General features: G+C 37.8%; 1 protein-coding gene across 1 annotated transcript in view; it reads left to right on the top strand.

The window, feature by feature from the left end:
• Window positions 1–3013: 3013 nt before the first annotated feature.
• The window catches only part of LOC100891639 (WD repeat-containing protein 18), an 80012-nt gene continuing 59753 nt past the window's right edge, over window positions 3014–23272 (top strand). Inside the window, exons 1-9 of the mRNA XM_030995791.1 lie at window positions 3014–3253; window positions 4442–4552; window positions 4828–4961; window positions 7183–7327; window positions 7505–7648; window positions 8510–8577; window positions 10092–10216; window positions 11363–11547; window positions 20053–20166. Coding sequence (XP_030851651.1) covers window positions 3053–3253; window positions 4442–4552; window positions 4828–4961; window positions 7183–7327; window positions 7505–7648; window positions 8510–8577; window positions 10092–10216; window positions 11363–11547; window positions 20053–20166 — 1227 coding nt within the window. The 5' untranslated portion in view covers window positions 3014–3052. The remainder of the gene's footprint in view (window positions 3254–4441; window positions 4553–4827; window positions 4962–7182; window positions 7328–7504; window positions 7649–8509; window positions 8578–10091; window positions 10217–11362; window positions 11548–20052; window positions 20167–23272) is intronic.

A 23272-nucleotide genomic window follows, 5' to 3' on the forward strand; every position in this document is an offset into this window, starting at 1 on the left:
TTAAAAACAGACCTCTACTACTTATACTGTGTAGTACGCACACGACCAGTATTAGTCTGTAAATCAAGACCCCTTTTTAAAAAAAGCCCCAATCTGTGCCGCATAAAAAAATAACGCGGCCGGGCCGGCCGCATAAAATCTCGAGCCACGGATTCAAAGTTAAACGTTACAAACAGCCCCTGCTTTTTGAAAAAAATTAAAAAGGGCAAAATATTTTGGATGTCTTTCAAATAGAAGCTATATACTAAACAGTCAATGTTATAAATTAACGGTAGGGCCGCTTCACTACTCTTATTTTGCCCTTCATTTGGATTCAGCTCATACCAACTCGCTTGTGCTTATATTTTGAACTCATGTTGGTAGTGATAATGGACAGCAGCGGCGATCCTGGGCCCGATAGAGGGACACGTCCCCCCGGAAATTTAGATATTTAGCTAGAAAGAAATATACATGTAGCGGAAAGAACGAACAAGGATTAAGAATCGAGAATGGGACAACGAATCATCTTCTTTCTCTAATAATTTAATGAAGCGTCAGAAGCTTACGCGCTACGCGCGGGAGGAGGAAAACTGAATTCAGACAAGGATTTAGAGTCGAGAATGGAACAACGAATCATCTTCTTTCTCTAATAATTCAATGAAACGTCAAAGCTTCCGCGCTTCGCGCGGAAGGGGGGAAACTGAATTCAGACAATGATTAACAACCGAGAACGGTACAACGAATCGTCTTCTTTCTCTAATAAATTAATGAAATGTAAAAGCTTCCGCGCTTCGCGCTGGAGGGGGTATGGAAACTGAATTCAGACAATGATTAAGAATCGAGAACGGTACAACGAATCCGTCTTCTTTCTCTAATAATTTAATGAAACGTTAAGCTTCTGCGCTTTGCGCTGGAGGGGGGAATCTGAATTCAGAGAAAGATTGAGGGTCGAGAATGGAACGACGAATTATCTTCTTTCTCTAATAATTTCATTAAACTATGAAAGGTCAATGCTTCGCGCGGGAGGGGGAAAACTGAATTCAGACAAGGAATAGGAGTCGAGAATGGTACAACAAATCGTCTTCTTTCTCTAATATCAATTAATGAAAGGTCAAAACTTCCGCGCTTCGCGCGTAATGGGGGGGGGGGAGGGGAACAGCGAGCTGTCCGAATATGAATTTGTTATATCTTTTCTCGCATAAAAAATTGTTTTGCTTATAAATAACACATTCACAAAATATTATCCTCAAATTTTTGCTCGCTCACTAGCCGAATTGTGAAACCAGAAATTACTTTTCGGGCGAGAGGCTTCAGCCCCCCCCCCCCCCGATGAAAATGTCAAAAAAAAAATTACATATGGTGCTTCTAATATGACATTGTCAGTTTTGGTATGTTGAAAAACGGTCTGCGCAATTTTCAAATTTCCGGCCCCCCCTATTGGAAAATCCTGGATCCGCGCCTGATAAGGTGTTGTTTTACCCCTTTAATGCTAGAACAACGTGGCATTAGAAACTCAAGGTCACTTGTACGTTGCATCATATTTTGAATCTGAATCAAAGTGTTAATAAAACTAACATCACGAAAGACAGTAATCGGAAAAACAATTGATTTTTATTTTCAAAAGGGTTGGTAGGAAATGTCAAAATGGAGTCATCAAACGTTGAAGAAAATTTAGTTACGTGTATTCTTATATTCCTAGACTCAGGGGCGGCGTTCCCGGGGGAGTAGGGGACATGTCCCCCTCCCCTCAATTTTTTTAGGGGGGATCGTCCCCCCCCCCTCAAAATTTAAAAAAGTGCCCCCAAAAAAATGTATAGCAAATACTGACTAAAGACTGCAACACACTTTTAGGCTCTGGAGGGCCCAAGAGTGCAGCGTTTAGACAAATAAAAATGCAAAACTCTTCTCACTCGGTAGCTACCGAGAAAATTGAAGTGTGAAAAAAGTATAGTGCTTGTTTTTTATACTATAGTTTTGCTAAGGAATGTAATTTTGTAATACAACAAAACTTCAAAAACCTGTGAGGGGGTAGTCACTTCCATCACCTTCACCCTTCTCATTCACTATGCTCCCTCACACTTGCGTACTGATGGGGGGGGGGGGGGGCATTGGGGGCAGTTGTCCCCCAAATGAAATTCAAACATGGTTTATTTCTAATTCGATACCAGTGATTTACAAATGTTGTTGAAATGGCATGATTTTTCCCTGGGCTTCCGGGGGCTCTGCCCCCTGGACCCCACCAAGGGCCCTAAGGCGGGCCCCTGGTTGCTCATCTCTGACCGTAATTAATGCCTAAAACGCCTGAGCTTCCAGGGGCTCTGCCGCCTGAACCCCACCAAGGGCCCTAAGGTGACCCCTAAGGCGGCTCATCATTCTGTTCGTAATTTAATGCCTAAAACTCCTGAGGTTCTTTGGGCTCCGCCCCCTGGACCCCACTCCAAGTGACCTGCATGCCGGTGTCACAAATAAGGTATCAAAATATGCTCGTCTGACCGCAATTAAATGCCTAAAACCCCTGAGCTTCATGAGGCTCCGTCCCTTGACACCCGACGGGGCTTTGCCCCTAGACCCCATGCCGGCTCCACTTTGTTTTGCTTTGCTCTACCTGATCGTAAATACTTTAGCCCCCCCCCCCCCCCCCCCCCCCCACTTTGAAACACGAAAAAAAAAATGCATTTGCTCATTACGCCAATGCTCCGGCGTCCCTCGCATTTCGTCCCACCGGTCATGAAAAGAAATCGCCGCCCCTTGGGTTGTTATATGTTGACTGTTGTTGTTTTAGTTTATATGCGGTCCTCATTCAGAAGTGACTTTTACGTTAGTCTGACTATCTAGCGGGAGAGTACTTTCTTAATGCTAAAAACACGAACACTCTCAACAAAATAAAAACATTTCTTACGTATTATCTATTTATATTTAAAAATAGAAGGGAATTAGTCTATACCTGTAAAAATTTGATGAAAATCTATTAATTAAGAAAAATATTTCTCTTTTCGCATGAAATACAGGCTATATTTAAAGGTCATAAAAACAACCTCGAAGGTCAAACACGTGCAGACTACACGTGGGCAACATGGAAGCTCTACTGACAACCGACACGTCTGGACAGCTATGGACAGCATCTCTCTTCGATCCTTTGACTGGTTCTTCTCTAGCCACTTTCAAGTCAGGGTATAGTTGTCATAGAAGCCTCTGTTCAACCAAAGAAAGACTCATCGTCGCTTCCAAAGACAGACCGATTCTGAGTGTGTGGGACTTCCGCGGATCAAGGAAGGTAATGTCTTGTCGGCGGCACTTCCGGGTTTTAGTACGCCGGACCTCCGGGGGAAAGGAGTGGTGGAGATCGAGGGAATGCAATGCATTCGCGGGGCCTGCTAGCGCTAGTGCAGTGTTGTCGTGTCTGGCCTGGCCTAGATAACTCCAGCTCCAGAGAACTCTCCGACGCCGGTGCCGAAGGCGTCGGAGCTCCCGAGTTCGTACGGGAAAACGATTCAAACAGCAGGTTGGGTCACACTTCGAAATGTAAAGAGGAAGTTATTTCAATTTTGACTTGCAATGTTCTTCGACCATGTCGACTCCTAGACCTAGATCTACTAACTAGTTGAATAGTTCTATGCCTCAGTCTGGGCATCCGTCCAAATACATCTTCGATCACGTTGATGGGAAAAAACAAGGGTGATTCTTCGTCCTAATCTGATGATCTCATCCATGTTGTATTATCAATTCTACATGGAGAAGAGAATTAAAGTATGCATTGCCATCATGGCCATGTGTGGTTTACAACGACGCAGCAAATACGAATATTCATGATAAAGAGTGCCGTTCACTCAAAATTGCTGATTATGCATGAATTTTGAAACTTGCTTTAACAATTTAGTAGTGAAGTACATGCATGGAGTTCGCTGAATTTAGCAAACTACCTGCCCGCGAGCCTTTTAAATTTACACTACTCGTTACTAACTTGTATTATCGTAAAGTAAGTATCAAATTGGCAATGCAAAAACGGTTAAATTCTTTTATCACAAATTAACTCCGAAAAAATTACAAGCTTTCCTTTATTTGATTTATTAGGAACTAGCAATTAGAGCAGATGATATTTCCAGTTTCAATTAGAGACAAAGGTCAAAATCATTTTTGAAGACGATGAATCCCTGCTGATATTTTTCGCTGTCATGTTATTTCTTCCCCCAGCGATATAAAGTCTTGGTACTCTCGGCAATCAACACGGCCAATAAGAATTTAGCCACAAAAACTCGGTCTATATTGCGCACACACAAAATCTAGGACTTTCTGTTAGTTTGTAAGAAGCACCAATTTTTGGGTGGCATTTTGTGGGGTTTTGGGGGTCTAGTATCCGACTTGAGTTACCTCAGAGATTAAGCGCTGAATCTGTTGTCTGATTTTATTGATTTTGTTTTTAAAATGTTTGCAACCCTTTTATGAATGATATCTCTTTTTGCAGGATGGGCAACCTCAACGTCAGATGTGCCCTGGAATCGTTACGGCTCTGGCGACCTCTGCAGATCACCATTACATCGCAGCGGGTATTGCAGAGAAAGTCCACATATGGCAGGTCAGTTCAATGTTTTCAATCCTTCTTGAATTCATGTCCAACTATTCTTATGCCTCCGTTACATAAGTATCCAGAGGCATTATCTATTTGGGTTGTCTGTCCGTACGTCTGTACGTCCCATTCTCGTGATCGTGTTATCTCAAGAACCAATTGATGGATTCCTTCCAAACTTGGGTCATGTATGTATCTTGCAGAGCTGATGAATTGATTAGATGGTGATGATAATGATGATGATTTAATCCTTGTTTCAATTATTTCATCCTGTATTGACACAGCTCACAGATGGAATGCTTGTTGCTGTCTTGACCACCCACTACCAGACAGTGACCAAGGTCTGTTTTACTGATGACGGCAGCCATCTTGTTACTGCTAGCAAGGACAACATGATCCTAATATGGGAAATGTCTGAGTAAGTATGTATGCAGGCAACATGGTTTTAGCAGCAACAGAAATCTGTTTCTTAAAATTTTTAAAGGATATTAAAAAAAAACATACCTATCTTCATAGTATATTTGTAAAGCGCTCAGTCAGTAGAGCGTCCACCTCACAACCGGGAGGTCGTGGGTTCGAACCCCAGCCACGTCATACCAAAAGACATCTAAAGACGGGAGTTGCTGCTACCTTGTTTGGCGTTCAACAATAAGGAGATAGAGCTACGTCGATCTGGCGCTGCTCAGTAGCTGCCGGGCTCACCATCAATTGGGCAAAAAGAATTTCCATTTTCGGTTAAACAAAATTTGGTGTGAACTAAAAGATTATTATTATTATTATCATTACATTTGTATTAAGCGCTATTTAAAAGCTAAATATTATTATTATTATAAATACATGTGTATGGAGAGCCTTAGATATCCTCAAAAGTAATGGATTTCAGTCATACCTGTACATACCAATATTTGTGAGTATTCTTAAAGGTAGTAAATATTATAAAAACCTATCCCATCCTCTCAAAATCTATGTCAGGTCAGGCTTTCTCTGACAGGGACCTGGGACCCGTTTCACAAAGCCTTTCTTCAATGACAAATGACAAAAATCAGTGACAAATCTGCTGATAACCAATCAGAAGCAAGGATTTCAGTTGAATATAACAAAAACTGTCATTTGTCGCCAGTGGCGTAGACAGGTTCGTACACCTGGGGGGGATGACTCAGGGGCGGATCTAGCTTTTTGCTAGGGGGGGGGGTTGACCAATAATGACGATGCGGAGCATCGTCCACGAGCCGCGAAGCGGCGAACCGATTTTTTTTGGGATGTTTATTTGAACCCCGTAAGTGATGTTTTCCTGGCATCTATTAACACAATGGAGACCATAAAAAGCAGTGCATGATAACGTCTTTTTAAATCAAGTAACAGTTAAATACACAGTTATATCCAGAGTTATCATGTGTTTGGTTTATTACCAGATGAGTTGAATATCTTCTCACAATATTTGCACTTGAAAGGGTTTCTCTCCAGCGTGCGTTCTTTTTTCTTTCTTTTTTTTTTTTTTTTTTTTTTTTTTTTTTTTTTCTTTTTTTTTCTTTTTTTGTTTGTTTGTGTTTTTTGGGCCGCCCAAGGGGGGGTTTAAACCCCCTAACCCCCCCCCCCCCCGTATATCCGCGCCTGTTTAATCTTGTGGTTATCTTGTGGTTTCCAAACCACAAGACAACCACAAAATACTTGTAAGATTTTCTTTTTTTTACCGTCTGAATTGGCTTTCACCGTGTGAATGCGGCTAATAACAATAAACACAATTACAATAATGATGAGGATTATTATTATCATCATTATAATTATTATTATTATTAATATTATAATTGTTATCATTATTATTATTACTATTATTATCATCATTATGACTTATAAAGTAAGCAAATATCATTCCCCAAAACCTGGGGGGGGATGATTGTACATGCCATCCCCCCCACCTTGTGAGCTGGGGGGATGCATCCCCCTCATCCCCCCCGTTGTCTACGCCCCTGTTTGTCGCTGATGACAAGTTTTGTGAAACGCCCCCCTGGTGCTCATTGGCTCCCATGTTTTAATTCCAGGCTGCCAGAGTTTATAAATTTAACCCCTTTTTAAGCTCTAAAATTATGCCAGATGCATTGTAGAACGAGCAAAATTTCTGCACACACTGCATCCATTTTTGTTTCGTGACTACTGTACTTTGTGTTTGATGCCAGGAATTCTAAAAATGAAAATAAACCCTAAAATTCTTAAATTGGCAACACTTCAAGAGATTCTAAATCGTTGTATTTCATTCAAAATTTGCAATTGTTCAACTTTTTAACATTCTTATCCAGGTACATGTATATTGTCTTCAGAGACCTCTCATTTTATTTTAAGAATGTTGCCAATAAAAGAAAAATATCGTTGCCAATTTGAGGAAAATATGTGATCAAAGGATTTCATAGTGAATCCCCTTGCAAAAGAGGTAATGTGGACTGTGGAGTCCTTCCTTTTAAGTAAGACAGTTGTTGGAAAGTAAATTGAGAAGGATTGCTTTTTAAAGGGTCTCATATTTCATGCTGCATATAATAGGAAAAAAACACATGGCATATTTCTATTTTTCATTGTTTAGTCCTGTGTGTGCACATCTGTGCAAAGTGGTTAACTGAAATATGTGAATGCCTCTTGTTATAACACAGGATAGTGCATCAGTGCACCCTGGGTAAATCCTGTAGCCCGCTCCATGTGATATCCGGCCACACCCTCCCAGTGACGGACGTGTTCGTCGGTGCTGGAGGCCCTATGGCTCATGTCATTTCAGCCTCACAGGATCATTCATGCAAGGCAAGTATATACATCTAAGGATTTGTATTAAGGCTGTGCATAACCGTTACTGAGGTACTACAAATGCCATAAATAAGAACAAGAGCAATAACCATGCACTTTGAAGGCATTTGCAGTCTTAAACAAGAACTCAACTATCCCTTTAATATTAGTATCTTGTGTTTTTTCCCCATTTAGGTGTGGGAGTTGTGCTCTGGCCAGCAGCTCTGTAATCTTCTCTTTGACGTTCCTGTAGAGTGCATCACAGCTGATGCTGCTGAGACCTCTATGTTTGCTGGTTGCTCTGACGGTGCCATATATCTTGTCCATCTTTTTCATGAGGTAAGACTTCTATCTAGGGTTCTTGAAAGTGCAATTTCATTGTTACTATAGTTACAGGAAATGTAGTCGCCCCCAAAACCCCAAAGATTAGGGCCTCGTTGCACAACACTTATGCAATGGTCCCAGAGTTCCTTCTTGTTTTTGTTCCCTCCAAATGTAGGAACCCCCCCCCCCCCCTTCTAAGGTCAATGCCCGTATCAATCAACCTCTGGCCCTCATTAAGTCTTACATGTTGGGATTCCTGTTTGCTGGAAATTGTTTGTTTTTATTCCTTCTTGCTTGTGGCTTTGGTATGCTGTTGATATATTGTGACAGATATACATGTACATACATTTGTATTTATATCACCAATTCAAATGTAGGAACCCCCCCCCCCCCCCTTCTAAGGTCAATGCCCGTATCAATCAACCTCTTGCCCTCATTAAGTCTTACATGTTGGGATTCCTGTTTGCTGGAAATTGTTTGTTTTTATTCCTTCTTGCTTGTGGCTTTGGTATGCTGTTGATACATTGTGACAGATATACATGTACATACATTTGTATTTATATCACCAATTCATGAAAGCTTGTTTTTTCCCCTATCATCTTATTTCAGAAATAATTTTTACCAGTTAAAAAAACCAACAAAAAAGAAGAGGAAACATCCTGTTATTGCATTTACTTTAAAATACAAACAAATCTTTAGACTACATATATATTTATTTCATCGATTCATGGAAGCTTGCTTTTTTCCTATCTTTGTTTCAGAAATGATTTTTACCAGGTGAACAAAAATATGCATTTTGTTATTGCATTTACTATTTGTTAAAAATTTCTTTTGACTTCTGTGTGTTAATTTTTCATTATCTATGCCACATCTCAGGGTTCCAGTCAAGAAAGACACATCAGTAAATCAGACCGATCAGCTGTCACCATTTTTCAAGGACACAGGTATGTATGCAAATAAAATGCCTTCTGTTCATCTAATTTTTTAATTTTTTAATTTTTTTTTAGATTGAGAATTTTGTTGTTTGATGGTTAATTTTCATGTAGTTTATTTGCTATTAGATTCTAAGTAACTGGATACATTATTCATTGTAATTGATTTTCCTTTCCTTTTTGGATTCTGCAGCAATATTGGAACCCTATGAAATATGAGTAAACAGTCGAGAGCAAAATCTCAAGAACTTTTCATGACAGAAAGAGATAATCATGAAATGCAGTAATTACCAACATTGTGTTGTTATTTATCTTGGGAATGTGACATATTAAAGGTACTGTGTCCCTTTTGCAGCCAACCTCAAATTCTGTAGAACTTTGCAGGAATAATGAATATGTCATGTATGTCCTATCTGTGAAATTTGAACGTTAGCAGTGTCCTCATATTCAAATTATGCAAGGAAACCCGTTTACTTGCTAGACTTCACTGTCAGACACTATTGAGTGACTGACTGGCTTTTTTCTTCTTTGGTAATAACATACATGAAAAGAGTTGTAAAGGGTACATGAGCATTTGTCTACATCAATAACCCACTTCTTGTGATGGCCAAGATTAAACTGATTGAATCTTTGCGCAGCATAAAACGTATGACCATTCGGTACAATTGTCTGAAAATCAAGACTATTACTTTTGGGCTCTATAGCCCTAAAGTCGATTTGACAACTAATAGTCATTATTTTCCCACTTGAAGACATTTTCAAGCCCCACCTTTTTTAGGGGAGTTCTAAATAAGTATTATCTTTCAAATGCAGTTGGAATATAACTTTTTCATTTTTTTGGCCTGCAAATGGGACATAGTACCTTTAAAGCCTACATATAACAGTCTGTATTCTCTGCTAAGAACTCGGTAAAGGTGTGGGCCTGGACTGGATTCTGGTACGTATATCCAAGTTCCAGGCTGTGTCGTTTCTCCCGGAATACCGAGGATGGTTAGTAGGAAAACGGAAGCTCATGCTTCGCTAGGTGGTAGCAGATTCTGATGAAGAGCTTCACCATCTTGCTGTGAGCTTTCTCATCCGTTGCTATCACAGCCTTGAGGATCGTTTTAGTAGCCTTGGTCTCGGTAGTATTGATTCAAACTTTGTCTCAGATTCTGAAACAAAATCCTGGATTTAGCTCATGCTGCAATGATAATTATAAACCTTTAGGTCAGTCAGGAACCCCCATGACTTTTAAAAGCTGATCGCCCGTATGATTGGAAATCGAATCTAAATTTTGCGTTTGCCTAACGGTTTTCATAACACTACAATCTATTGGGGATAACGAGTATGGTAAGATCGGTCACTCAAAGATTTTTACTTTTTGTAGGCACTTCTTGATCACTTTGAAGCTCGATTTTGTTAGGGCTTCAATATTACACCATATCACAGACACGGATAACACGTAGGGCCGTGTATCTCAGATTTAACAACGTTAAACGGTTAAACGATGCCTTTAAGCTACCATTGTTTTTTTCTGTCCGTAGTTCCTCTGTCACATGTCTTTCTGTCAGTATGGATGGGACCATGCTAGCTTCAGGGAGTACAGATAAAACTGCAAGGATATGGGATGTAGGAAGTGGGCAGTGCCTCAGAGTGATACAACACAAAGGTATGTATTAAAGCATTAACCTTTTCAGGACAGGATTTTTTTATTTTTTTTTTTTTTTTTGGGGGGGGGGGGCGGGGGGCTAAATTGATCGCATTTTGTTCTTAAAATTGGCAACAATAGTATTTTTATTTTATTGCTACATCGGAAAAATTATATGCAACGTCTCCGAAGACAATATACATGGGCAAGAAGGTTGTTGAAAATTTGTAAAAGTGGCCCATTTTGATACAAATGATGATTTTGAATTTCTCAATGTATTGCCAATTCAGGGATTTTAAAGTTTATTTTCCTTTTTAAGATTTGCGGCACCAAATGCAATTTAATCATGAAAAAAAAATGGATGCCGTGTGTTTGCAGTATTTTTTTTGCCTTTTCCACTCGTGCATTTAGCATATTTTTCAGGTCTCTGAATCATAAGTTATTGAGCAAAACCACAAAATGTGGAATGATTGTCATGAAAGTGTCTCACGGATTGTGTCTTTAAATGGAGCATGTACAGGTAATAACTAAATTATTCATAGCCTTACCTGATCTTGTAATTTTTGAAGTTTGTGAACATTTGATTTATCCCGATTTACATTATGTTTTTTGAGAATGCCAGTGACAAATTAAAACTTACATGTATCTTTAAAAGCATTAAACAACAAAGGCCCTAATTCAACCAATCCAGCTTTTATTTGTGAGTTACAAACAAAGACATCACTAAATACATCACATTTACAAGATGAATGAATAATGTATTTGTTAACTGTTGAACTAAAAACATAAATGTTAGTCCACATACTGTATAATGGATTTTCATTATAATCTCTCTGTAATTACGATTAATTTCATAACCTACTCAACTGTTCTTATATTTTAGCATTTATCAATCTCCCTCTCTCCTTATCTCTCTCTCTCTCTCTCCCTCTGTCTCTCCCCCTCTCTTTTCTGTCTCTCTCTCTCTCTGTCTCTCCCCCGCTCTCTCTCCCCCTCTCTCTCTGTCTCTCCCCCTCTCTCTCTCTCTCTCTCTCTCTCCCCCCTCTCTGTCTCTCTCTCTCTCTCCCTCTCCCTCTCTCTATCTCTGTTTCTCTCTCTCTCTCTCTCTCTCTCTCTCTTTCCCTTGATTTTTCCTTGCCCTTGATTTTTCCTTGCCCTGCCATATAGCATCAGTAGGGGCTGTACGGTTTGCCTTGAGACCTCTACCCCCTCCCACCAACGCACCCCCTCCCAAGGCTTTACCCCCTCTCCCTACACTTCAAAGGAATTTCTCTTGGTCCGGGGCAGGTGACGCGATTGTTCAAGGAGGATTCAGGGGTGGTTATGCAGTCAAGATTTCAAGGCCTGTAGAGGTAATTAATTTTTTCTTTCTTTTTCCATTTACATATTAAAGCCCCACTGTACTACTTGTAGCTACTTTTCCCTCTATATAGAAAACTTCCCCAATTGGTGCCTATTGGTCCCCCATGATCCTCTTTTTGTAATGTTAATTGAGAGCTGAGTTGATGAGATGGCCACCTGTCAGTGACCTCGCTGGGTGATATTATCCCTCCTGGCTGAACTAGTACAGACGGCCTTAAAACAAAACAAAAAATTACAAATAAACCTGCAAATTACAATACATATTATAACATCAATGTGAACAGAGTAAATTGATCATCAAAATATTGCATGCTATAAGTAGGGACACTGATTTTCTGTTTCAAAAAATGGCCTTTTCCGTTTCAGAAAATCTTGAATTCCGTTTCAGATGGGCTGAAAAACGGAAATTCCGTTTTGCCATAGACTTTGTACACATGAAAAAACTAAAATTCCGTTTACATAAGATTTTTATTAAAACATGAACTTGTAGGGTACAAAAGTTCTATTAAAGCCGCCACCTTGACAAGCCACTGATAACCACTCAAAAACATACGGACGGGACTGGATAAACTTGATGCAAAATACTAGTGAAAATATAGACCCCTACGGGCCCTAGAGTCTAGGCTAGACCTACGAAAAATTATCAAATGTTTAGATTTACCAACTTCAAATTCGAACTTAGACTAGCAGACTAAAGTCAGCTGAATGTATCAGAACACGACATATTCTTGACGAAAATGCTGAGTAGAACCGACGTCAACGAAAACATTTTCAGTCTTGGCTGTCATGTTCGCGATCGATCGATTTTAGGCACACATGCCAGCCCCTTTTTCGAACTGTACAACTGCGCGTGTACAATCTCGCCGCACGTAGCGCCCGCTACTGGCGTGTGTGTGCCTAGTATTACGTCTACGTAATACTAGGCGCCTAGCTGGCATAATCGGATCGTTTCGTTGCTATTTGTACCGTGTTTTACGTCATGATCCCTTTCGGTCCAGCGAAACAAAATGGCAGCGCCCGGTCTCCTAAGAATCTGACGAATATCGCTAAATATTAGGAATTATTAACCATGATTTGAGGCCCAATATTTTTTAACTGCATAACGAGTCACAAAAATAGTGTAAGTTTTACGATTTTCTTCTTAAAAAATGAAAAGTTTTGGGGTAAAAGGGGTTTTCCGCGATTTTCCGTTCGAAATTGCATTTTCCGTTTCAAATGGTCAATTCCGTGAATTCCGTCCGTTTTCCGTGATCGCGAAAAAATTAGTGTCCCTATATAAGGGGATAACTTGATCAAGAGTTACCCAAGGATAACATAAGAATATAAGAGAGAGGTCGAAGAGATGGAATTTTTTAACCATATGTTCTTTAAAGGTAATACAAAGTTTTGAGAAATTTTGAAAATTGGCTGGATAGCGATTCTTTACAATTTTGATATATTTGGATGCCCTTGTGGATGTATCATAAGCACTAGAAAATGTAGCCCCTAAAACACTTCTGCTTTCAAGAAGAAGTTGAATATTAAAATTTACCTGAAAGACCTGATAAAAACCTGATTTAAATCCCAATTTTTTTTAATTTTTTTTTTCTTTCCTGATTTTTCCCTTATTTTCTGTATTCTTCCCTATTTTTCCCTTTTATTTCCCAATTTTTCTTTCTCAAAAGGGCGGAAATGTTGTTTTTTTCTCCCACGAATACTCTTCTTCTTTTTTTTTTACTCAAGGGGGGCGTGGTTGAGGGGAAGGAAAAAAATTTTTTTTTTTAGTGCTCACTATCACCTCTGACCGGTGCTTTTGATAAATTTCAAATAGCGCTTACGGCCATACAATGGTAGCTGCGACCATATAAATCTCAGAATATGTAGTTGTGATATGTAATTTCCAAACGGGAATAGCCAATCGATCGATTTTAGTCAAGAAACATTGTTTCATGGCTTAATTAATATCTTGACCTTCAGAGGGAGCTATACAACATAAAGAGTTTATTATTTACAATTTCATAACTTTAGACTCGATTTCAACCGCGAAAACAATCACTGAATATTGTAGGATCGCACATGCTTGCAATATGTTAATTTGAACCAAATTCATGACCCCATACCAAAACTTTGAATTACCTTTACCGTGTTCATATTGTTTATGGTGTGAGTATCAATTTTTAAATGGAATTGGAATTAGAATTTTACTGTCTAGATTCCCAAAATTAATGCATTTAAGGAGTTGCTTCATGATTTCAACAAGTACAACATTATCAACAGCAACAACAACAACAACAAATTAATGATACAAGACTTGGCAAGACTTAGCATCAACTCCACATGTTGATACGAGTACCTGATACAAACAGCATATGTTGTCGTTGTTGTTGGTAAATGTTTAATGGCGTTCATTCAGTAATGAATATATATGCCATAAATATTATCTTCAATTTTATAAGAAAATCAGTTATAGTCTTCATAAGAAAACTGAGAATAAAGATTTGTAATGAAATAATTAATTAATAAGTAACGCAATTTATTCAGAGTCTCTGGATGGTTTGCAACTTTGTGTTTCTGCTTTTTTAAAGTTTAATCTGGTCAGCCCGGTTTCGATTGCATGAAAACTAGCTTTGCCCGATTTGAAACAGGCTTCTCGGCTACTCGGCGTGCTTGCGCATTGATCTTTTTATTTTGTAACGCACGGTGCCTAGACCACTCAGAAACACAGAAACACTAAATTGAGACACATCGTACAGAGGCGCTCCTGTAACCGAATTTCCAATCCATTCAAGTAAATTGTTATACAAATCTTATCACAAAGTCATTATCATTATTTGTAAGCAAACATTAAAGTGGGCTTTTTGTTAGTAAAAATAGAACAAATTGAAATATGAACGTCTTTCTTTCATCATATTATATAAGGCCTATATAGGCCTATATATTACATACATACAAACATTATATTTCTTTATTATTTATTCCTCCTTTTATTTTCTTTAGGAGAATCTCCTAAAGAAGCGAGAGTAGAAAGAAGTACTTTGGCTTATTTTACTTTACTTGTAGGTAAACTTATTAATGAGGTCTCTTGTTTTATTTGAAGCGACCTGTTCTATGGATGTATAGTAGGATGGCATATTGAGCCTTCTGTGAAAACTTGAAAAGTATTCTTTTGTTTCTTCTATTGTTTTGGTGTCTAAATCTGAGAAAAGCATCGCTCGTTCGATGATATACTTATTACAATAAAATATAAAATGTTCTTCTGTTTCACTGATGTTACAATAATCACAACATTCTGTTTCACTTAAACCCACTTTAGCCTTTTGTTGATTCAGTTGAAGAACACCCATTCTCAATCTATGTAATATTACTTCACTGTATCTGTTTACCTTGATTGATATACATGAATAATTCTCAAATCGTTTTAGAGGTGATTCTATCGTTTTCCATCTTTCTTCCCCAATTTCTCGTACTCTTTTACTCAGTACATTAAGATCATTGTTAATTTCTATGTTTTTCTTTAATGCTCTCTTTGCAAAACTATCTACTACTTCATTCCCTACTAGTCCACAGTGAGATGGGATCCATTCTAGCGTTATGTTTATACCTCTATAATGAAGATGAGTAATTTTTATCAGTATTTCTACTGCGAAATTTTCTTTTATCTGAGATTCTATTGCATTTAGAGTACTCAGAGAGTCTGAAAGAATAACAATACCAACATAAATATTCAAGTTTTCAATCCAATCTAATGCCATAATAATGGCTACTTGTTCTGCCCTGTATGATGATGTGTCATTGTGTAATCTCTTCTGTTCATGAATTTTCATCGCTGGAACGTAGAAGCCTGCTGCCGCATTGCCTCCCTTAGGGTCTTTAGATCCGTCTGTGTATATATGTAGGAGTGTTTTATATCTAGTGTTTATTACTTCTAAAGATTTGGCTTTTTGATAGTGTGGGTTGTCATTCTTGCTGATTAAAGTATGTAATTCAGTGGAGATGGTGGGTGGTATGTAATGCCATGGTGGAAATGGTATTAGTCTATTTTCTTCAACCTCATCCGATTCTTGAACTATTTTCTCATTTAGAATTCTAAAACCAAAGGGCTTTTTTACTTTTTTTGTTGTTGAGATTTTCATAATGCCAACAGTTGATTGTACATTTTTGGACCGGGTGTTGGGGAGTAGATTTCACTTTAAAATAATATCTATTCGTCAGCATTTTTCTCCTTATGTCTAGTGGTTCTTCTCCTGTTTCTTTAAGCAGGGATTGTAATGAAGTTCCAATAGGGCCACCAGTTATAATTTTTAAAGCCTGATATTGTTCTGAGTTCAACGTATTCTTCACTAAGTTTGAAGCCGAATCATATGCTTCACATCCATAGTCAAACAGTGAACGTATTAATGCTTTATATACAATAAGCATAGAGTGGGAGTCATCTCCCCATGATATACCAGTTATTTTCTTCAATATATTCAATTTTATTTTACATCTTTTTACTATATCCTGAATATGTGGTCTCCAACTTAATTTTTTATCAAACATTAAGCCTAGGAATTTGTGCTCCTGTACAGAAGGTAAGGGTACTCCTTCAAGTTTCAGTTCACATTTTTTATTACTGTTTGTAAATAGAAGCGAAACTGTTTTTTCATTAGATATTGAAATTCCCCAGTATTTAAACCATTCATTTAACCGATTTAAGTATGTTTGTACTTTGTTTTGCACAAACTTTTCATTTTTACCTGATTTCCATATAGCACAGTCATCTGCAAATAATGATATATTCACTTCCTTTTCCAGTGGTATATCATGCATCATAATGTTGAATAAAATTGGACTAAGGGCACTTCCTTGTGGTAATCCATTGACTAGGGTAGATATTTTAGATATTGTCTGTCCATTCCTCACTTGGAAGGTTCTTTTCTGTAGTAAGTTCTGAATAAATGTATACATATTTCCTTTCACTCCTAGTTTGAGTAATTTATATAATGAACCATTGTACCACAACTTATGATATGCCTTGGTTACATCTAAAAAGCAGACTAATGTATGTTCATGATTCCCTAAGCTTTGCTGAATACTATTTTCAAGTAGTATAATATTATCTGTAGAGCTTCTTCCTTTTCTGAATCCGCTCTGTATGCTCGGAAAAATACTTTTATTTTCTAAATACCAATCTAGTCTTCTATAAACCATCTTTTCCAATATCTTTATAAAGATGGGAGTTAATGTTATTGGTCTATACGATGATGGTTTTTGTGGATCTTTACCTGCTTTTAGTATCGGTATCAAGATTCCGTGTTTACACTGTTGGGGGATGTTTCCACTTTCCCAAATCTTATTCATAATTTTTAACATTTTATTTTTAATCTGTACTGGTAACTTCTTGTAGATTTCATATCCAATTTTATCTTTTCCTGGTGCTGTATCTTTTTGATTTTTCAGGACTTGGTTGAATTCTTGCAAAGTAAATGTTTGATTCAAAGACTGATTTCTACGTAGTTCCTGATCATCATTTACATTTTCTTGCAAATGTTCTTTAACTATATTTTCGGCTTGCTTGTTCATTATTGTACTCTCACTAATATTTTCAAAATGATTAGCCATCACATCTACAACCTCTTGAGGATTTATTATTTCTTTCTCTTCATATATTAACGATTTAATATTTTTATTTTTATTATTAGTCTTTTTTTTCTTCTATTTTACGTATCATATTCCAAATATCTGTCATTGATGTGAAACGAGTCATTTCCTTACAATATAATAATAATAATAATAATAACAATAGGTGATCCAATAGTCTCGTTTTGCTTGTCTTTTGATCTTTTGTGCTTCTGCTTTCTTTTTCCAGGTAATCTTCTACATACTCTCCAGTTTTTCTTTTTTCTGCTAAATATCCTAGGTGATTTCTTTCTTTTATACTTTGTGAACATTCCTTGTTCCACCAGGGAACAGGATTTTGTCTTCTTTTTGCTTTCACTTTTCCTAGACGTATCATTATTTTATTCAAAGTTTCTACAAATATAATGTAAGCTTCTTCTACATTATGTTCGTCTATATTTATCATCTCTTCTTCACATGCTTGTTGGAATGTTTCCCAATTAATATTAGCAAGTGACCAATTTATTTCTTCCGGATCAATCTTTGGAAGATTATTTTGATTTCCTATTTCTATCAATATAGGAAAATGATCACTTCCTAAAGTGGTAGATTCTACGCTCCAAGAAATCTTATGGGAAATATTTGGAGATGAAAAGCATAAATCTAATGCTGAACGCTTTGTCGTTCTGTGGTCAATTCGTGTACCTTCCCCAAGATTACAAATCGTAAAATCATGTTTTAACATGTATTTTTCGATAATTTTTCCATTTCCGTCGGTCTTGTCACTACCCCATAAAGTATTACATGTATGTGCGTTAAAGTCTCCTAATATAATTGTTCTTTTAGCTTCTTTTGCATTTTTTGTTATATTATCCAATATCTGTGGTGTAATCTTTTTACATGGGTTATAAAATTCACCACTGTGTATATACATTGATTGAAATATATATTCACCGTTTGGCATTCTATGTCTTCATGTTCTGTAACTTTGCTATGTCCTAACGAATTATGGAAGTATATAGCACATCCACCTCGTATGCCTGTTTTTCTATTTCTATAAACTCCTTCATAATTATTTATATCAAAACGTTCGTTTTCTAATAGCCAAGTTTCTTGCACACAAATTAAAAAAGAATTATTTCTTGTCTATTATTAATGTGAAGTCTCAGTTCGTCTCCGTGACCATTTATGCCCTGCGCATTCCATTGCAGTATATTTAGGGTCACGGAGGCGAACAGACTAAAATACCAGGCCAATAACATTTTGTGCATTTAACATTTCTTTAGTGAGATTGAAAAATTTGAGAGCTGCTCCTACAATCAGGCTTATTGGATTATCTTTCTCTTGATTAAAGTTTGCAAGAATATATACAATAAATGAAATTATTTCTTCATTACTGGCATTGACAATGAAGTTTTTCTCATTTTTACTAACTTCTCCTCCTTCATGAACATACTGCGTGGTTCCAGAATAATCTTTGTGTAAAGTATTTTCTTTCGTATTTCTGTTTTGTTGTCTGCCTTCTTATTGTTTTATTTGTTTGGGATAAGTTTTCATTTTCTTCTCGGATTCTTTTATCTGGGGTGTTTGTTTGTTTATCTGTACCGGAAAGTCTACCGCTTGTCTTTCTTGTGAAAGAGGTGCGTTTTGGATTTGGTTTGTATCCATTGCTTGATCTTGATCATTCATCCAAACTTTGGCAGCTTGAGCATAGCTTACTTTTTGTTCTATTTTGATTCTCTGCACTTCTTTTGCTTTTTGAGCTTCTTGGCATCCCAAATATGCCGCAGAGTGTTCGCCTCCACAATTAATACATTTTGGCGTTTCTTTGTGGGGACATTCGTCGAAGGAGTGCGTCTCCCCACAGCGAACACATCTGGGCTTGGCTTGACATTGTGCTATTCCATGGCCGAAACGTTGGCATTTGAAACATCTGAGAGTAGGTGGAATAAATTGTTTAACCTTAAATAATTGGTAACAAAACGTTATTTTAGAGGGGAGGTTGCTGTGGTCAAATGATAGAATGATATTCCTAGTGGGAATTGGTTCTTTTATTTTGTCTTCTCTTTCTTGAAAACCATTTTCCTTTTTGTCCTTTCTTCTACTCATCATTCTTTTAACCCCTACGACTTTCTGTTTAGTCAGTTCATTTTGAATTTCTCGTTTTGTCATTTCGATGGGGATACCATATATCACTCCTTTCACCCAATTTCTCATCTCTTCCGCCTTCACGGGGATATTTCTGATGTTTTCAATTTCTTTCACACTTCTCAGTTGCTTAGTGTTTTTACACTTTACCATGATTCCATTCCTTACATGTTTGACGAATTCCACTGGATTATTACCCACCACTGCATGTATGGCTTTTGCTATTACTAGGAGATTCAGATTGTTTAGATTTTTGGTTTTGTCTATTTGAACTAGAAAGCATTTTAAGTCAGATGGTTTTGGGGTTGCAAAAGTATGGTTTTCATTATCCGAGTTCGAAGTGTCGTGCATTTTAAGTGTTTCCACTTCTCTACTTTCTTTTCTTCGTCTTTTTGCTGCTTGTTTTTTCCCTGGACTAACAGTCATAAAATCATCTTCCGTTTCGTTGCCTTGCTCCGGAGCGGAGGCCGCCATGGTTGCAGTGACGTGGCGCCACTACAGAAAGGCGGGAATTTCAAAAAGATTTGATAGTTTTTAACAGTATTAGTATAAACAATTTGCCCACAAAATGTCTGCTTACCTTTGTGATTCCTTCTTGCGATGTGGGTGTTCACGATATATTCCAAATAATATGTGGTATAAAGGAGATTTTCTATTGTAAATCCAGATATTTCCTAAGCGTAACAAAATTGATACAAACAGCATAAAAACACCTGGGTGCCTCTTTTATGATTGTGTTTAAATGCTTTTCCTTCAATTTTAATTTTCAGGATACAGATGAGAGGTATGAAGATGAGGTTGGTCTTCCAAGGAGCATCAGGGATGCAAACGCAAAGGTAAATGATATTTCAACTGTTTGGAGTCCAGTTTGTGAAAGTTTTGATGTTAGTTTTGAAGGGGCAAATATTGTAAAAATTTGAATTATCACAACTTTCGGGCCGAAATGGTAAGGGCCGGGGTGGTTCAGCATTTTGGAGGAAAATATTATATTTTTTTAATAGGCTAGTTTCCCCACAATGATTGTACCTACATGCAATTAAATCGATTCTGACCCCCATATCCCTTTGAAAGGGGCGTAGTGGCAAATATTGTAAAAATTTGAATTATCACAACTTTCGGGCCGAAATTGTAAGGGCCGGGGTGGTTCAGCATTTTGAAGGAAAAAATTATGTTTTTTGATTAGGCTAGTTACCCCACAATGAATGTACATACATGCCATTAGATGAATCCTGACCCTCATATCCCTTTGAAAGGGGCGTAGGGGCAAATATTGTGATAATTTGAATAAACACCAATTTCAGGCTGAAATGGTAAGGGCCGGGGTGGTTCAGCATTTTGGAGGAAAATATTATATTTTTTCAATAGGCTAGTTTCCCCACAATGAATGTACATACATGCCATTAGATGAATCCTGACCCCCATATCCCTTTGAAAGGGGCAAAGGGGAAAATATTGTAAAAATTTGAATTATCACAACTTTTGGGCCGAAATTGTAAGGGCCGGGGTGGTTCAGCATTTTGGAGGAAAATATAATTTTTTTTAAATAGGCTAGTTTCCCCACAATGAATGTCCATACATGCCATTAGATGGATCCTGACCCCCATATCCCTTTGAAATGGGCGTAGGGGCAAATATTGTAAAAATTTGAATTATCACAACTTTCGGGCCGAAATTGTAAGGGCCGGGGTGGTTCAGCATTTTGGAGGAAAATATATATTTTTTTTAATAGGCTAGTTTCCCCACAATGAATGTACATACATGCCATTAGATGGATCCTGACCCCCATATCCCTTTGAAAGGGGCGTAGGGGCAAATATTGTGATAATTTGAATAAACACCAATTTCAGGCCGAAATGGTAAGGGCCGATGTGGTTCAGGATTTTGGAGGAAAATATATATTTTTTGATTAGGCTAGTTACCCCACAATGAATGTAGATACATGCCATTAGATGGATCCTGACCCCCATATCCCTTTGAAAGGGGCGAGGGGCAAATATTGTAAAAATTTGAATTATCACAACTTTCGGGCCGAAATTAGAAGGTCCGAGGTGGATCAGCATTTTGGAGGAAAATATATTTTTTTTTTAATAGGTTAGTTTCCCCACAATGAATGTCCATACATGCCATTAGATGGATCTTGACCCCCATATCCCTTTGAAAGGGGCATAGGGCAAATATTGTGATAATTTGAATTATCACAACTTTCGGGCCGAAATTGTAAGGGCCGGGGTGGTTCAGCATTTTGGAGGAAAATATAATTTTTTTTTTAATAGGCTAGTTTCCCCACAATGAATGTACATACATGCCATTAGATGGATCCTGACCCCCATATCCCTTTGAAAGGGGCGTAGGGGCAAATATTGTGATAATTTGAATAAACACCAATTTCAGGCCGAAATGGTAAGGGCCGGGGTGGTTCAGGATTTTGGAGGAAAATATATATTTTTTGATTAGGCTAGTTACATGCCATTAGATGGATCCTGACCCCCATATCCCTTTGAAAGGGGCGTAGGGGCAAATATTGTAAAAATTTGAATTATCACAACTTTCGGGCCGAAATTAGAAGGTCCGAGGTGGATCAGCATTTTGGAGGAAAATATATATTTTTTTTAATAGGTTAGTTTCCCCACAATGAATGTCCATACATGCCATTAGATGGATCTTGACCCCCATATCCCTTTGAAAGGGGCGTAGGGCAAATATTGTGATAATTTGAATTATCACAACTTTCGGGCCGAAATTGTAAGGGCCGGGGTGGTTCAGCATTTTGGAGGAAAATATATTTTTTTTTTAATAGGCTAGTTTCCCCACAATGAATGTCCATACATGCCATTAGATGGATCTTGACCCCCATATCCCTTTGAAAGGGGCATAGGGGCAAATATTGTGATAATTTGAATAAACACCAATTTCAGGCCAAAATGGTAAGGGCCGGGGTGGTTCAGCATTTTGGAGGAAAATATTATATTTTGTGAATAGGCTAGTTTCCCCACAATGAATGTACATACATGCCATTAGGTTTATCCTGACTCCCATATCCCTTTGAAAGGGGCGAAGATGCAAATATTGTAAAAATTTGAATTATCACAACTTTCGGGCCGAAATGGTAAGGGTTCAGCATTTGGGAGGAAAATATTATTTTTTTTGAATAGGTTAGTTTTCCCACAATGAATGTCCATACATGCCATTAGATGGATCCTGACGCCTAATCCCTTTGAAAGGGGCGTAGGGGCAAATATTGTGATAATTTGAATAAACACCAATTTCAGGCCGAAATGGTAAGGGCCGGGGTGGTTCAGCATTTTGGAGGAAAATATTATATTTTTTTAATAGGCTAGTTTCCCCACAATGAATGTACATAAATGCCATTAGATGGATCCTGACCCCCATATTCCTTTGAAAGGGGCGTAGGGGCAAATATTGTAATAATTTGAATTATCACAACTTTCGGGCCGAAATTAGAAGGTCCGGGGTGGTTCAGCATTTTGGAGGAAAATATTATATTTTTTTAATAGGTTAGTTTCCCCACAATGAATGTCCATACGTGCCATTAGATGGATCTTGACCCCCATATCCCTTTGAAAGGGGCGTAGGGCAAATATTGTGATAATTTGAATTATCACAACTTTCGGGCCGAAATTGTAAGGGACGGGTGGTTCAGCATTTTGGAGGAAAATATTTTTTTTTTTAATAGGCTAGTTTCCCCACAATGAATGTACATACATGCCATTAGATGGATCCTGACCTCCATTTCCTTTTGAAAGGGGCGTAGGGGCAAATATTGTAAAAATTTGAATTATCACAACTTTCGGGCCGAAATTAGAAGGTCCGGGGTGGTTCAGCATTTTGGAGGAAAATATAATTTTTTTTGAATAGGTTAGTTTCCCCACAATGAATGTCCATACATGCCATTAGATGGATCTTGACCCCCATATCCCTTTGAAAGGGGCGTAGGGGCAAATATTGTGATAATTTGAATAAACACCAATT

Source organism: Strongylocentrotus purpuratus, unplaced genomic scaffold (genome assembly GCF_000002235.5).
Source record: "Strongylocentrotus purpuratus isolate Spur 01 unplaced genomic scaffold, Spur_5.0 spur5_scaffold_3, whole genome shotgun sequence".
Classification (NCBI taxonomy): Eukaryota; Metazoa; Echinodermata; class Echinoidea; order Camarodonta; family Strongylocentrotidae; genus Strongylocentrotus; species Strongylocentrotus purpuratus.